Source organism: Vitis vinifera, chromosome 12, assembly GCF_030704535.1.
Source record: "Vitis vinifera cultivar Pinot Noir 40024 chromosome 12, ASM3070453v1".
NCBI lineage: Eukaryota > Viridiplantae > Streptophyta > Magnoliopsida > Vitales > Vitaceae > Vitis > Vitis vinifera.
In genome coordinates, this window is record NC_081816.1 from 12,774,925 (window position 1) to 12,792,110 (window position 17,186).

The window sequence follows — 17,186 nt, forward strand, 5'->3', positions numbered from 1 at the left end:
CTCCCAATGCTTAGCTTGCTAAGCTAAGACGCTCACGACTCGAAAGCTTAAGAAGCTTAGTAGGCAACTCTTTAAAGAATGGAAGCTCTTATTAACTCAAGGAAGCCTTTACAAGTGCTTGGAAGCTCACTTGCTTGGTGCCTTGGCCAAATGAGGCCCTCACCTATTTATAGGCACCAATGGTACTCTTTGGAACCTTGGAGGGTTCCTTACAATTCAAGAATATTCTAGAATGTCCTACATCATTCTATGTACAAGCCTATGTACAAGAGACCTCTAGAATTCTCTAGAAAGCCCTGGACTCCTCTTATGCTTTCCACCATAGTGTAGAGTTGTGTGGATTTCTCCAGGCATCTTTAGAACCTTCCACACTCTTCCCACTCTAGGAGTTTCCAGAAGCTTCCTGGCTCTATATAAGCCCATGGGGAGGCTCATTTGAATCATCCTGTGACACTCTTCCCCAGCTAAGCCGCAGACATCCTCATCGCGCCTTTTGCCCGGAACCACTCAATCTGCTCCTGGAACTGCCATAGGGCATCTGCTGGCTCCCAGTTAGCCTCGCTCTTTGGTAGTCCCTTCCATTTCACTAAGTATTCCATAGCAGGAGGTACACTTCGTCTCCTAATGACTCAGTCTGCAATGATGTGTTCCACTTCCTTGTCTTAGGAGGTCACGACCACTGTAGGTGCCCTCTTAGACAACCCTCGGCTCGGATCATCCTTGTCTTCATGATAGGGTTTCAAGTAACTTACGTGGAAGACAGGATGGATCTTTAACCTCGGTGGTAGCTCAACTCTATAAGACACCTTGCCGACCTTCCCAAGTATGGGGAATGGTCCTTCATACCTTCTCACAAGGCCCTTATGCACCGGCCTTAGGGATTTGAATTGTTGAGAAAGGAGCTTGACAAGCACCATGTCTCCGACCTTGTACTCCGTGTGACGTCGCTTCTTATCAGCCCACTTCTTCATTTTCTTAGCGGCCTTGTCCAAGTATGAGCGTGCTATGTCAGCTTGCTCGTGCCACCCTTTCGCGAACTTGAAAGTCGCTGGACTTCTCCCCGTATAGCCTATCGTTAGAGTGTGAGGAGTTAACAGTTGCTGCCCTGTGGCTAGCTCGAACGGGCTCTTATTGGTTGCCTCGCTCCTTTGTAGGTTGTATGAGAACTGGGCTATGTCTAGCAACTTGGCCCAATCTTTCTGGTTGGCGCTCACGAAGTGCCTTAGGTAGAGCTCCAGTAAGGCGTTCACCCTCTCTGTTTGCCCATCCGTCTGTGGGTGAAAGCTTGTGGAGAAGTGAAGCTCCGAGCCCATAAGTTTAAAGAGCTCCATCCAAAACTTCCTAGTGAAACGTAGATCGCGATCACTGATGATGAACTTAGGCAACCCCCAATACTTGACTACGTGCTTTAGGAATAGCCTCGCCGTCTCTTCCGCAGTGCAGTCAGTCGGGGCTACTATGAAGGTTGCATACTTGACTACCATGAAGGCTTGTGGCAATCGGTTTTTTGTCTTTTGGCCTTTGATGGCGGGTGTATAGGTTTTGTATACTTAGAGTCGCTATTTTAGCATCTCTCCCCTTTTTTTAATGAAATTCATTTACTTATCAAAAAAAAAAAAATACTTAGAGAACCTGTCCACTACTACTATGATAGAGCCACTATCCTCCAACTTGGGTCGCCCGATGATGAAGTCCATGGTGACGTTGTCCCATGGGCGCTCTGCTATAGGTAGTGGCTCCAACAGGCCTCTAGGTTGTCGTTGCTCCACCTTGTCTTGTTGGCACACAAGACAAGTCCTCACATAGGCCTCAACCTCATCCCGTATTTGAGGCTAGTAATAAGCCGACTCAAGTAGTGTCCTCGTGCGTCGTTGTCTAGGGTGCCCAGCCCACTTGGTGTCATGGCACTCCTTTATCATATTCCGTCTTATGTTCCCCCACTTGGGCACGTAGAGTCGTCTCCCCTTAGTGTAGAGTAGGCCGTCCTCCACCCAAAACCGCTTAGTCTTCCCTTCATGAGCCAAAGCGATGAGACTCTTAGCCACTGGATCATGTTGCAGTCCCTTCCTTAGAAGATTCATTATGTCTCCTTGGGGCTAACTCGTCATGGACACTAGCTCCGCTTTGCAGCTTAGGGCGTCGGCCACATGATTAGCACTTCCTGGCTTATACTCCAACGTATAGTCGAACTCGGCCAGGAAGTCTTGCCACCTAGCTTGTTTAGGACTTAGCTTCTTCTGTGTTTGGAAGTAGCTAGTGGCAACATTGTCGATCTTCACTATGAAGTGAGACCCCAGAAGATAATGCCTCCAAGTGCGCAAGCAGTGGACGATGGCGGTCATCTCCTTTTCTTGCACCGTGTAACGCCTCTCCGTGTCGTTTAGCTTGCGACTCTCAAATGCGATTGGGTGCCTTTCTTGCATAAGGACTCCCCCAATAGCGAAGTCTGAGGCATCTGTGTGTACCTCAAAAACCTTGGTGTGGTCGGGTAGTGCCAACACCGGCTCCTCAGTCACAGCCCTCTCAAGATCTTTAAAGGCTTGTTGGCACCTTTCGTCCCATTCTCATGCCTTATTCTTCTTAAGAAGATCAGTGAGTGGAGCTGCCCTTGCCGAATAACCTTTTATGAACCGCCGGTAGTAATTAACTAAACCAAGGAAAGATCTGAGTTGAGGTACCTTGGTTGGTGGATCCCATTCTTGGATAGCTTTCACCTTACTATCATCCATCATCAGCTTGCCATCTCTGATGCGATGTCCTAGGAAGCTCACTTTCCTTCTTAGCAAATGAAAACTTCTCCATCTTCACATATAACTCGTTCTGCCTTAGGATCTTGAAGACCTTCCTTAAATGCTCTACTTGCTCCTTCAAGGTGTTACTGTAGATGACTATGTCATCCAAGTACACCATCACGAACTTGTCTAAGTATGGGTGGAAGATCTTGTTCATGAGGGTGCAGAACGTTGCTAAGGCATTAGTGAGTCCGAAAGGCATCACTAAGAATTTGTATGAGTCGTACCTAGTCACACATGTAGTCTTCGGCTCGTCCCCCTCCGCAATCCTTACTTGGTAGTAGCCCGACCTTAGGTCTATCTTCGTGAAATACCTTGCCCTACCAAGTTGATCGAACAAGTCAGCGATGAGCGGAATAGGATACTTGTTCTTTACCGTCACCTTGTTGAGTGCCCGGTAGTCTATGCACATCCGTAGGGACCCATCGTGCTTCTTCTGAAACAGAACCGGCGCGCCATAGGGAGCCTTGGATGGTTGGATGAACACCGCGTCTAGCAACTCCTTAAGTTGTCTCCTTAGCTCCTCCAACTCAGGCGGTGCCATCCTATATGGCCCCATAGCAGGGGGCTTGGCTCTTAGCTCCAACTCGATCTTATGGTCTTTCTCTCTCCTAGGAGGAAGTCGCTTGGGCAACTCAAGCGGCATCACGTCCTTGAACTTATCAAGGACTCCCTTGATTTCCTTTGGCATGGGTTCTCCCGACCCATCATTCCTTTCTTCCTTTAGGGTGGCGAGGTAGGTCACCTCTTTCCTCTTTAACCCCTTTTTAACTTACATAGCTGATAGCATAGGGGTCTTGAGCGTACCTTCGGTGACTGTAGGGACCATGCATGGCTTCTCCTCCTCTAGGATTGCCATTGAGCGTAGGAACGGTAGTGGCACGACCTTGACCTTCTGTAGGAAGTCCATCCCTAGTACCATCTTGGAGTCATCCATGGGTGCCACTGTGAAGTCGACCCTTCCTTCCCATGAGCCAATGTGCATAGTCACCCCATGAGCTACTCCATGTGATGGCTTGGCAGCTGAATTGACTGCCTTGAGCCATCCTTCTTCCTTGGATGCTTGGAGTTCTAGTCTCCTTGCCTCATCCTCCGAGACAAAGTTATGAGTGGCACCAGTGTCCACCAGGGCCTTGGTGGCCTTCCCATTCACAAGGGCCTCTACGTACATTAGCCCTTTGATTTGAGGCGTCTTAGGCATCGGCTTGGCCTTGAGGGTGTTTAGGAGTTGCAATGACCCCACCTGAGCATCACCCTCCTTCTCCTTTTCCTCAATCATAGCATTTAGGGCTTTCCTCTTGGGACAGTCCCGCGCCCAGTGTGGACCATCACATAGGAAGCAATTGGTCCTGGGCGTGAACTCCTTCCGCTTATCCTTGTCTTTGCCATCCTTGCCACTAGGGCCTTTGCTTGATCCTTCCTTAGAAGCGTAGCCGCGTGATCCCTTGTCTCCCCCACCTTTGGATTGGTTACCCTTGGATGGTGGCTTGGGCTTGAAGGAGTCTCCCCTTCTATAATCTACCAAGGACTTTGCTACTGCCATGGCCGTGGCTAGGTCTTAGACACCACGTCTCCTCAATTCTTGCTCAGCCCAGCTTTGCAAGTTGTCCATGAAGTTAAATAGTAGCTCCTCCTCGGACATGTTGGGTATCTCAAGCATAAGCATAGAGAACTCCTTGACATACTCACGGATCAAGCCCATGTGCTTGAGACGCTTCATACTCTTCCTTGCTAGGTAAGCCACATTTTCGGGATAGAATTGCCTTTTGATTTCTCTCTTAAAGGCATCCCATGTGTCTATGGTGCACGTCCCTTTCTCTATGTCGGCAAACCGTCGACGCCACCATAGAGTAGCATTATCAATGAGGTACAGGGTCGCGGTGCGTACCTTAGTGGCTTCATCCGTCAGTGCGATGGCCTCAAAGTAGTGCTCCATGTACCACAAGAAGTTATCCAGCTCCTTAGCATCCCTCTTGCCACTAAACGTGTGTGGCTTGGGCACCTCCACCCTTGGTGCCTCATGAGTGGCCATGACTCGTGCTGATACCGCAGTCTTGTAGATGGCCAGCTCTTGACGAATCTCTTGGTCTCGGGTCTCCATGTGCGTAGCCAAGGCCTCCATCCTTGACTCTACACTAGCGAACATGCTCATGACCTTATCTTGGAAGGACATGAACTCCTCGTGTGACACCGGTTGAACTTGTGAGCCTAGCACCCCCTCGCAAAGGTCTTGGATCTGCTCCCTTAGATCCTTTAAGCCCTTCTCCATGCCTTGCTTGACCAAGTCCACCCCTTCCCAGGTGTCCGCCATGGCTAGCTCCACCTTGGCTAGCCTTGCCTCCATGTTGGCTAAGGCGTCACGAGACCTATCCTTCCTGCCTCTGCCCCGTGTAGTATGCTCCATCTCCCTTCCACGAGTTTGCTCGCTAGTCTCCTCCACGTTAGAGCCTGACATGCTTCCTTTGCTATGCCCACTTCGTAACCGCGCTCTGATACCACTTGTCACGAACTTAGTCGTTCACTAAGCTCGTGCTGCCTGGAGATTCCACACAACTCTACACTATGGTGGAAAGCATAAGAGGAGTCCAGGGCTTTTTAGAGAATTCTAGAGGTCTCTTGTACATAGGCTTATACATAGAATGATGTAGGACATTCTAGAATATTCTTGAATTGTAAGGAACCCTCCAAGGTTCCAAAGAGTTCCATTGGTGCCTATAAATAGGTGAGGGCCTCATTTGGCCAAGGCACCAAGCAAGTGAGCTTCCAAGCACTTGTAAAGGCTTCCTTGAGTTAATAAGAGTTTCCATTCTTTAAAGAGTTGTCTACTAAGCTTCTTAAGCTTTCGAGTCGTGAGCGTCTTAGCCTAGCAAGATCAAGCGTCTTGACTTGCCTAAGTGCATCTCTAGAACCTTCCACAGTCTTCCCACTCTAGGAGTCTCCAGAAGCTTCTTGGCTCTATATAAGCCCATGGGGAGGCTCATTTGAATCATCCTGTGACACATTGCCCAGGGCTTTCGGTTGACCATGTGTTGGGATGGTCGGCTGGTCTTTACTTCTTCCAGGGACTTTTTTTCTTGAATAAACCACAGGCTTAAGATTCTTTCTATTTTTTTTCATTCGTAGTATTTCTTCTTCTGACAGACCAATTTCAGATTCGGATTCAGTAGGATTAGTTTCCTTATTTTATTTTTCAAGGGAGATATTAAGAATTACACTAGGCAAAGGTTCAACAATTTTCCAAAAATTTGGTTCCACTAATTTCTCCCCCTTAAGTAAATTTTTGGTAAAATATGGGACATTTTCCATAAAGGAAACATCCATAGTTGTGTAAAAACGTTTTGTAAGGGGATTAAAACATTTGTAACCCTTTTTATTAGGAGTATATCCTACAAAAACACATTTTTCTACTCTTGGGTCTAACTTAGATCTTGACCTTTTTGGAATGTGTACATATGCAGTGCAACCAAATATTTTCAAGGGTAATTCAGAATTAATTCGAGATTCTGGAAATACCTTTTTCAAGCACTCCAAAGGAGTGGTATACTGCAAAATTTTTGTAGGCATCCTGTTGATTAGATATGAAGCAGTTAGTATGGCATCCCCCCCCATAAGTATTTTGGAATATTCATTTAAAACATCATAGCCCGTGCTACTTCTAACAAGTGTTTATTTTTACGTTCAGCTATTCCATTCTGTTCAGGGGTATCAGAACACGAGGATTGATGTAAAATTCCTTTCTCGTTTGAAAAGGTTTCCAAAACTTTATTAAAGTACTCAGTCCCATTATCAGATCTCAAAATACTGATTTTTGTTTGAAATTGGTTTTCAATCATTCTGTAAAATTCTTTAAAAATCCTTTTGACTTCAAATTTTTCCCTCATTAAATATACCCAACAAAGACGTGGATGGTCGTCTATAAAGGTCATAAACCATTTTTTTCCTGAAATTGTGGTTACTTTTGAAGGTCCCTAAACATCACTGTGAAAAAGATAAAATGGTTTTGGTGCATAGTAGGGTTTTGGAATGTAAGTTTTTCGTTAGCTCTTTGCCAATAAACAACTTTTACATTGAAATGATAAAGGATCAACCTTTTGAAATAACACTGGAAATAAATGCTTTAAATAAGAGAAACTAGGATGGCCTAATCTACAATGCCAAACCATTATTTGATCACGAACAGAAAGACAACTAATACTACTTAGTCCTTGAGCAATTTTATTACTAGGTAAATTATCCTCGAAATAATAGAGACCATTGATCATCCTAGCACTGCCAATTGTCTTCCCCAAGCTCTGGTCCTGAAAAATACAATGGGATTCATAGAAGATAACACAACAATTAGAATCTCTAGATAATTTGCTAATAGACAAGAGATTACAAGTAAGTTTAGGAACATGGAGAATAGATTTAAAATCTATTCCCTCAGAGATTTTTATTAGACCTTTTCCTGCAATAGGTGAGAAACTACCATCAGCTATCCGAACTTTTTTATTTCCAGGACACGGTGAATAGGATTCAAACATGTTTGAGGAATTGGCCATGTGGTCGGATGCTCCAAAATCGATCATCCATGGAGTAGATTTAAAACGACAAGATAGAGCATATAATTCATTACCTGTGTGTGCCAAAGAAACACTAGAAGTATCGGATGTCAAGTTGGATTTCAGCAGTGCAAGAAGATGCTCCATTTGCTCAGCGGTGAAGGGGTTGGTCTCAGCCTCATTAGCAGTAGGAAAAATGGCTCAGCCTGGTTTGTCACCTGTTTTTCCTTTCCAATTTGCAGGTTTCCCATGGATTTTCCAACAATTCTCACGAATATGGCGAGGTTTGTTGCAAAAATCACACCAAACCCGTGGTCCTTCATCTGATTTGCGCTGAAACGCAGCAGCTTTATTATAGCCTCCACTCGTGGTAACCAAGGTTGAACCTTCAATAGCAACTCTAGGTCCCTTCTTGCCCAGCAGCACATTCCTCCGACTCTCTTCTCTTCTAACTTCTAAAAAAACTTCACCAATTGAAGGCATGGGTTGTCTTCCAATGATTCTCCCCCTTACCTCATCAAACTCGACATTAAGGCCAGCCAAGAACTTGAAGATCCGATTGTCTTCCATGGTCTTCTTATGATGAAGTCCATCCTCGGCATATTTCCACTCATAGGTGTTGAAGAGGTCAAGGTCTTGTCAGATCCGCTTCAAGGAGTTGAAGTACTTTGTGACGTTGTCCTCCCCTTGTCGTATCTCACCAAGTTTGAGGATTAATTCAAAGATCTATGATTGATTCCCTAAATCAGAATACATCTGATTTACATTCTCCCAAAGCTCGTGTTGTTGGATAGCACATGTAATTAGAGCTAATGTCTTCTTCCATAGAATTCACAAGCCATGTCATCACCATGGAATTCTCAGCATCCCATATAGCATAGTTCGGATCATCCACTATAGGAGCCTTCTTTTCACCTGTCAGGTAGCCCATCTTTCCACGTCCTCTGATGTACATCCGAACTGATTGAGACCATCTCAGAAAGTTGTCACCATTCAAGCGAATCGTGGTGATTTGGACAAAGTGAGATTCCAAGGTGGTAGGACTGATTTTTGAAGAATTAGTGATGATGGGATTGTTTAGAGAAGGTTGAGGAACAGTAGTGGACTCGTTTGAAATATCCAACATGGTTTCAGAGAACAAGGATTGAAAGAGAGGAAGAAGGAGGATTTCGACAAGCAAATTGCTAGCTCTGATACCAAGTTGAAGAATAGGGTTTCACGGGAATAATTTTCTTTCATTGAGATTATTCTTTTATAGAGTTTACAGCATATACAAATCCTTCAAATTAGGAAACTAAATCACTGATTAGAAGGAAAGAATAACTCCTAACAATTACTTTCCTAAAAATACAAAGATTGACAACTAATAAATAACTCCTAATAATTACTTTCCTAAAAATACAAAGATTGACAACTAATAAATAATTTACAGCTTTACAAAGTTATTTCTTTCCATATCAGTTTCGGTTTTCCAACAAATCCAAACCAAAGAAAGTCCCTGTGGAATTTCTCAATCTTGGAGGCCACTTCTACTAGGACCCTAGAAATCGAAAGGAAATAAATTAATTTAGATAAGTGATAAACAAGATTACACAATGCATGCATCTCACGTATAGTGGGAAATTATTTGACTATTTATTTGTTTCATCATTTTTTTTGCTTATGACAATGGGAAAGACTTTATTTTAACTAGAATCTTTTGGGAACCCTACTATCTATTTATTTCTTTTGAGGGTTTTGAAAGCAGTTGGGAAGTGGGGTGGTAGAGATCAATGAAAGTGTGTGGTCTTTTGTGCTTTGGGTGTTATGGTTGGAGTGGAATGCAGAGAGTTTTCTAGAATATAATCAGATTTATGAAGGAATTATGGGATAAAATCTTATTTCTCACATCTAACTTGGTGTTAGACACCAAGAAGTTCCTTGCTTTCTTGCCATTCCATTGTTTTATCTCTTTGGACTAGAAAGCTGCTTGCACAACTAGAAAAATGAAAATTATTGGCTCTTGATCTCCTATCCCATAAGGTATCTTCAAGTTAAATTTCGATGATCATGCTTAAAGTTAAAGCCAGTTGGGAGTTTAGGGCCGGATAGCATGGGTAATGGGAGAAAAAGGAAATTATTTGCTTTTGCTCATTGTCCTTGTATTTCTTGTTTCTTTCTTTTCTGTATTTGTTTTACTTTCTCAAAGGATATCTCATCATTATTCTTAATGCCCAGCTTGGAACAAAGATGATGAAATGAGCTCTTGTGCACTGCTTTAGTAAAGAGGTCACCAATTTGATCTTCTGACTTTATATATGGAGTGACAATTTCTCCATTCATAATAACTTCTCTAAAGAAGTGACAATTAACCTCAATATGTTTAGTCCTCTCATGAAAAGTCAGATTATTAGTTGTATAAGTAGCTTCCTAGTTCTCACAATACATTACTAAAGGAGTTCTAATTGTAATACCAAGCTCTCTCAATAGGTTCTTAACCACATGAGCTCATAGGCAGTATAAGTCATTGCACGCATGGTATTCTGCCTCAGCACTAGACCTGGCTACAGCATTTGCTTCCTACTCCTCCAATTAATTAAGTTTCCACCAATATAAATGCAATACCCACTGGTTGACTTCCTATCAGACTTAGGACCTACCCAATCAACATCTGAGTAGCTTACTATATCCAAATTTTTACCTTTCTTGTATAGGCCACCCATACCAATTGTCTATTTGAGATATCTGAGGATCCTACAAGCTACTCCCCAATGAATCTATCTTGGACTCTGCCTAAATTGATTAGTTGTATTGATTGCAAAAGTAATGTCTGGCCTTGTTACCATTAGATAGATCAATTTATCCACAAGGCTTCTATATCTCTTTTTTTCTTCAAAGTTAGGACTTCTCTCATCATCAAGTTGTAAGTTGGGATCCATAACAGTATTTGTAGGTTTGGACCCTAACATACCCATTTCAGTTACGGAGGCCTTTAACATATTTCCTTTAGAACAAAACTACTTCTCTTTTGCTACAAACAACTTCAACCCCAAGAAAGGTTGGAGTAATATTATTTTGCCGATTATCTTGCTGTCATGTTCTCCTCTTTTAACTTGAAGTAGTTTTGGCAGAAAAACTACAGGATTAAGGATAGGAGTAGGGGAAAATAATTCAGAACCAAGAGTTGATCCAGAGGCTGAAAAGAAAGGAGTAGACTCAAAAAAAGTTGCATCTGCACTAATATAAAATTTTCCTAAAATAGGGTCATAGCAGTTGTAGCCTTTCTGAGTCCTAGAGCATCCAAGATGCATTTTGTTGACCATGGAGTGAATTTGTCTGAAGTGTGAACTGAATGAACAAAGTACACACAACCAAACACATGTGGAGTAAGACAGAATGGTGGTTTACCAGGGAAAAGTACAGAATATGGAATTCTAAAATTCAAAACGGAGATGAAGGAAGCCTATTGATCAAATAACAGAAAGTAAAGATAGCTTCATCCCAGAATCTTATTGGAACTTTCATGTGGAACATGATGGTTCTTGCAATGTCTAAGAGATGCCTATTTTTTCTCTCGGCTACCCCATTCTACTGTGGGGTATATGTATTGGATGTTTGGTGAGCAAGTCCATTTTTTGTACAAAAATCTGAAATAGAAGCATTAGAAAACTCCCAAGGCATTGTTAGAACAAAATACTTTTAAGAGATAAACCAAACTGATTTCTTGTTTCATTGAAAAATTATTAGAATACAAAAGGACTTCTGACCACTCTTTTAACAAGTATAACCAGGTAACTCTTGAGTAGTCGTATCAACAAAAGGCACATAATATTTGAAACCATTGACATTGGGAATTTTGCAAGATACCCACACATCAAAATGAACTAAGAAAACGACTTAGGACTAACTTTATTGACTTGAGGGGCAAACGAATATTGATGGTGTTCCCTTACTTGACATGACTCACAATCGAAGGATAGACTTGAATCAACTAGAAACCCTAAAATCTGGAAAAGTCTCAGAGGAGGTATCCTAATCCAAAATGCCACTATGTTGAAGAGACGGATGAAGAGAGTGTATATTGAGTAGATGGTAGATAAAAGATATACTCCATTCCACTCATGCCCTCCAGTGATCATCTTCCTTGTTACAAAGATCTTGAAATACACAAAAACAAGGGGGAAAAAAAGAAAGAAAAAGAAAAAGGTAACTGAACAGTCAAGCCTTTTTGTGAGTTGACTGACAGATATAGATTACTAGTAAAATTCAGAACATATAAAACTGATGAAAGAGGCAAACAATTGGAGGAAACACTTCATCTAAGACTTGAGATTTGGAACCATTGACAAGGATAACTGAGGACTGTTTAGAAGGAGAAAAATGACTGAATAGATGAGCTACCCATCATGTGAGAGGAAGCTCTAGAGTCAATAATCTAAGATGTAGAATCAGATGTGGATAAGAAAGTATCTGGAGTATGTGATTATGCAACTGTAGCTGTAGGAGTAGATGAAAAACCATTGGTTGGTTGGTTACCTGAAGTCAGAAGATGATTCGACTCCTCATAAGTGGGCACAAGGGAACTCTGGGCACTAGTTGAGCTAGCAGCCATTGGAGCGGATGATTGATCCACATGATCATAATAAGCTTGATTTGCCCAAGCTGGTTTGCCAAACTTCATCCAACACTTCTCAGATGCATGATTGTTGCATCCACAATTAGTGCAATGTCTATCTCCTCGGTCTCTACCACGTCCATGACCACATCAAGAAGCAACTCCTCTCTTCACGACCAGCAGAAGATATTAAGGCAGCAGCTTCCTGTGGACATTGTGTTGTGGGCTGAAATGAAGAATAGCCTACTTTCTCAAGGACGCAATATGCATTGTTGTGTGTAGGCAGTTGATCTGCTAAAATGTTATTCTTGGAACTTTCAAACACAGGATTTAAACCAGATTGGAAATTTTTCTATTCTGAATTCTTCTCTTGGTCGACAAAGCACATCCATGTTATTCGTGAGAGGATGATAGACATTGAGTTCTCATAATCCTTCCAAATTCACATAATATTCACCAAGTGATTTATCATCCTGTTGACATAAAAATATAGTGAAATACAAGTGATAAATGCAGGATACATTTTGATCTTGTGCAAACATTTGTTTCGGTGCATTCCAGATTTGCTTTGTTGTATTAAAGAACGTTGGGTAAAGGCAATATGAGGCTCCATGCTATTCCAAAGCCAAGTCATGGCTCTAGCATCTTCCTTTAACCATGAATCATAATTTTTTCAATGTATCGGAGAAGGTGAATCATGCAGGAATCTTAACTTCTCCTGTGCCATAAAAAGATTTTCAACTCCTTTCGACCAAAGAATGTAGTTTGAATCATTAAATTTAACAGCAGTGATAGAAATACCAGCCCCAGGAGGTGCAGAAGCAGCCAAAATGTAGAGAGAAATTAGATTATCACAAATAGTTTAGAAAATACCAGAGATTGAGTACTAGAGAATACAAGGTCCAGATCTGATCAGATAAATAATTGCAACATTAAGTTGGTGACAGCACCAGTAGAGATCAGAAACAAAGCTTCCAAAGCATGATCACTAATGTTAGCATCCAGTGGGATAGCTCAGGATTTTCTAATATAGGATAATGGTGGCAATGGTTAAGGATGATGATTAGGGTATCAGAGCCTGCTCTGATACCATGGTAAAAGAGAGAAATTTTCATATAATCATGTTGAAAGTATAAGTGAACTATACACAGATATAGAGCAGATTCCTATATCAACAAGGAAAGAGCATATTCCTATATCAATATGGAAAGTCCACCTCATAAATGCATGGAGAAGGATTCTTATTTTAACAAGGAAAGTCAAACTTATGGAAAAAGAGAAAAAGTACTTTTAAGGAAAGTAAGATTATCTTCTGTTCTTTTTTAATTGTTTTGTTAAAAGCTTCAATCAGTGGATCATTAGTATTATACAATGCATGATAGGGCACTGAACTTTTAGAATAAATTTTTTTTATGATAAATACTGATCATTAGTATTATATTGTTTCTTCTTTTACAACTGAAGGGTGGTTGATTTTGGAACCGTGATGACAATATGGCAATAACTCAGACTGAGGTTTATTAGGAGTACCCTTTCCAGCTTGCTACTTTATTATTCTCTATTTGTCATTCCCAAGGTATTGAAAAATCAGTTGGAAAAAATTCAAAGGGAATTCCTATAGTGGGGGTATACTTTCATGAAAAAATAAATGCATCATATGAATTGGGACATTGTTTGTAAGGAAAAGAAATAGGGAGGGCTTGGTTTAAAAAGGCTTATAATTCTGAACAAAGCCCTTCTTGCAAAAGGGATATGGAGGTTTTCTGTAGAGTAAATTGCCTATGGAAACAGGTTACTTGGCAAGTTTGGCAGGAGTGATGATGGATGGAGCTCCAAACAGGTAGGAGAGCCATTGACCTGGGGCTTTTGGAAGGTATTAGAAGTGGGTGGAGTGAATTCTAGCACAGGAGTAGCATCTCCATTGGGAGTGGGATTCAAACCAAGTTCTAGTTAGGAAGGTGGAGTGCTGAATCGTTTTCAAAAGATCACTTCCCCTTGTTTAGAATTGCTTCTAGTAGAAATGCTAGAGTAGGGCATCTTTGGATTGGGGGGGGGGGGGGGGGGGGGGGGGATGGGTATGGTTTCTGAAATCCTTGCTTTTGTAGGTGCTTTTATGATGGAAGTTGGAGGAAGTAGCACTTTTTTTGAGTTTATTCATTCAGTGGCTATCTAAGGTTCAATGAAAATAACTAGTTTGTAGGGGAGCAAAGAATGGGAACTTTTCTGTCAATTCTTGCTGTTCTTCTCTTTGTGCTGGATTTCTGAAATGTTTCCAGTGACGAATTTCATGCTTTCTAAGCCTGGTCTGGGGTCCCATGAGGGTTGGGTTTTTTTCCTTGTGAAACTGTTTGGGAGAAGATTTTAACAGTTGATTAGCTTATGAAGAGGGGATGGCTGTTGGCTGATAGACACTGTCCATGTAGCTGTGAGGAGGAATCAGCTTGTCATACTCTAATCCATTTGTCTCGAAGTCCAAATGCTTTTGGACCTTGTGCTGGCTTTGTTTGGCTATTATTGGGTGTTCCCTAAGACTCTTAGCCTGGCAGGGTACAAGAATGCAAAAAGAATGGGAAAAAATGTGGAGTGTACATGTGGAAGGAATGCAACAGCAGAATTGTCAGAGAAGAGGAGCACCCCGATCAGATGCCTAAGGACTTATTCCTGAGATCACCTTTTGATTGGGTTAGGTTCCCTTGTGGGTTTGATCTCCCTGATGGATTTCCTTTAGGGTTTGGGTTATAGATAGGCTGTATAGGTGCTTTATCTCAGTGCTGGTTTTTGTGCGGTTGTGTGCGTGTATGTTTCACTCTCTGTGTGTACTCCAGGTGCACTGAGTTTGCACCCCTGTTTTTGACAAGGTGCTATTAATCTTAGCTATCATCTATATATCTGGTTATATGGGGATAGTATTGAAAGTGACTAGCCTTTCTTATGTTGCTATTTGCTGAAAATGATATCACTGACTACATATGAACTTGAATTCAATCACATGCTTCCTATCTCTGAATGAATTAATGAATATTGCTTCCTTTGTGGATACTTGTGGAAGCTATTGCACTTTCTGATACTGATTCTGCTTTTACAGGCATTGCCGAAATTGGGGTGATGATGATGACAACAATCTTAGTAACCATTGTTATGCTTCTTATATGGCAGATAAACATTATCATCGTGCTCAGTTTTCTGGTTGTGTTCTTGGGGGTGGAATTAACTTTCTTCTCATCAGTTTTATGGAGTGTGGGAGATGGGAGTTGGATCATATTGGTTTTTGCCATTGTCATGTTTTTTATTATGTTCATCTGGAATTATGGAAGTAAGCTCAAGTATGAAACTGAAGTCAAGCAAAAGCTTTCAATGGATTTGATGCGAGAACTAGGCTGCAACCTGGGAACAATCAGAGCTCCTGGGATTGGTTTGCTTTATAATGAGCTGGTGAAGGGAATACCAGCAATATTTGGCCATTTCCTAACCACCCTCCCTGCAATTCATTCCATGATAATATTTGTGTGCATAAAGTATGTTCCAGTTCCTGTAGTGCCTCAGAGTGAAAGGTTCCTTTTCCGCAGAGTCTGCCCAAAAAGCTACCACATATTTCGCTGCATTGCCAGGTAGCAGTCTCATTCTTGCAAGTTGTCCTTGTTACATATGTGGAATTGCATGAGATTCATTGTCATCAATCATGCCTGCTATAGACACCAATTGGTGGAATGATATGTGAAAGGCCATTGATTTTTTTGTTTTTTGGGGGGTTGGGTTGTTGGAGAAAAACTGTGCCTTCATTTTCACCAAATATATATTTTATTTAGCCTGTAAAATAGTTCAGTGACATGTTACCAATTGAAGCATTCCTCAAGAACAAGATTATCTTCTTACAAATTTTCATTCTCTAACCCTAGTGTAATATTGATATGCCTAGTCCTTTAAACCTATTTTGTGATAGACCACAGGACTGAAGTTCCATCGCTCCACTGTGGTTGACAGGTATGGCTACAAGGATGTTCGCAAAGAGAATCATCAGACATTTGAGCAGCTGCTAATAGAGAGCCTTGAGAAGTTCATTCGACGTGAGGCCCAGGAACGGTCACTGGAGAGTGATGGGGATGGTGATACAGATTCTGAAGATGAGTCCTCCTCAGGGGTCCTTATAGCTCCCAATGGCAGCGTCTACTCACTTGGTGTTCCTCTCCTGGCTGAGTACAAGGGCACAAGGGGACCCATAACAGAAGCAAGCACCTCAGAGGAGGTGAGGCCAGAGCCTCCCTCGGACCCAACAGTGTCTGATACAGAGCATAGTCTTGAGAGGGAGCTGTCCTTCATACGCAAGGCCAAAGAATCTGGAGTTGTTTATCTTCTTGGTCATGGAGATATCAGGGCAAAGAAGAATTCCTGGTTCATTAAGAAGTTGATGATAAATTACTTCTATGCTTTCTTGAGAAAGAACTGCAGGAGGGGCATTGCCAACTTAAGTGTTCCCCACTCGCATCTAATGCAGGTGGGCATGACTTACATGGTTTGAAGTTTGAATTTGCTGCCAAAAAAATAAGGCACGTTTTTATTTAATTTGACAGCAGAGGTTCAACAACAGAGGTGATTGGGCTTTGGGAGGGATATGGATGGAATATCTTACATTTCTTCAGTTAAAATATGCATCACATCCATGGTTGCATTGTTCCTCATAGATGGCCTTTTGCATCCTCTAATCTTCTGACATTTCCTCACCTAATTATTTCACAAGTTTTGTAGTGTTTTCTTCTTTGGGTTGATGGCATCTCATATGGAACAAGCTCTTGTAATTTTCAGGTTCAAAGTCAGAGAATGTGATTCTTTATGTCATAATTCTGTTTCTAAAAGTTTGAATTTCAGCACATCCTTCCACTAATTCTAAATCTTTTCAACTTTTATGCAATTCTTCATATCAAAACAACCTTTTCTTTTCCATTTTTTTTTTTACAGGCAAAATACATTCATTAATAGAACAAAAGTGCTCCTAAAAGGTACTTCATATGCAAAAATTATTTCCTTAGTATTCAATATCAAGGTGTGTGCAAAAATTACTTTCTACTTTCCCTTATAGTCTTTCTTGTTCAAGCAAATTCTTATATTGTTCTTCATTTATTACTAGTGTATTGTGTGCTTGTTTTTTAAGTAGGACTTTTCACATGGAAGAGCTTTGTAAAGATTGGTTGTTCCCTTTGAAACCAATTGTACTTGGAAGAAGCCTTGGCCCGAAGGATCCTCATTCTAGTGGATCAACTTTAG

The 17,186-nt window shown here is 41.6% G+C and overlaps 1 protein-coding gene across 1 annotated transcript in view; it reads left to right on the plus strand.

The window, feature by feature from the left end:
• LOC100252548 (potassium transporter 7) overlaps nt 1-16,792 on the plus strand; it is a 62,521-nt gene extending 45,729 nt beyond the window's left edge. The window contains exons 9-10 of the mRNA XM_002274543.5: nt 15,013-15,535; nt 15,909-16,792. Of these exons, the coding sequence (XP_002274579.1) occupies nt 15,013-15,535; nt 15,909-16,443 (1,058 nt within the window). The 3' untranslated portion in view covers nt 16,444-16,792. The remainder of the gene's footprint in view (nt 1-15,012; nt 15,536-15,908) is intronic.
• Nucleotides 16,793-17,186: the final 394 nt, after the last annotated feature.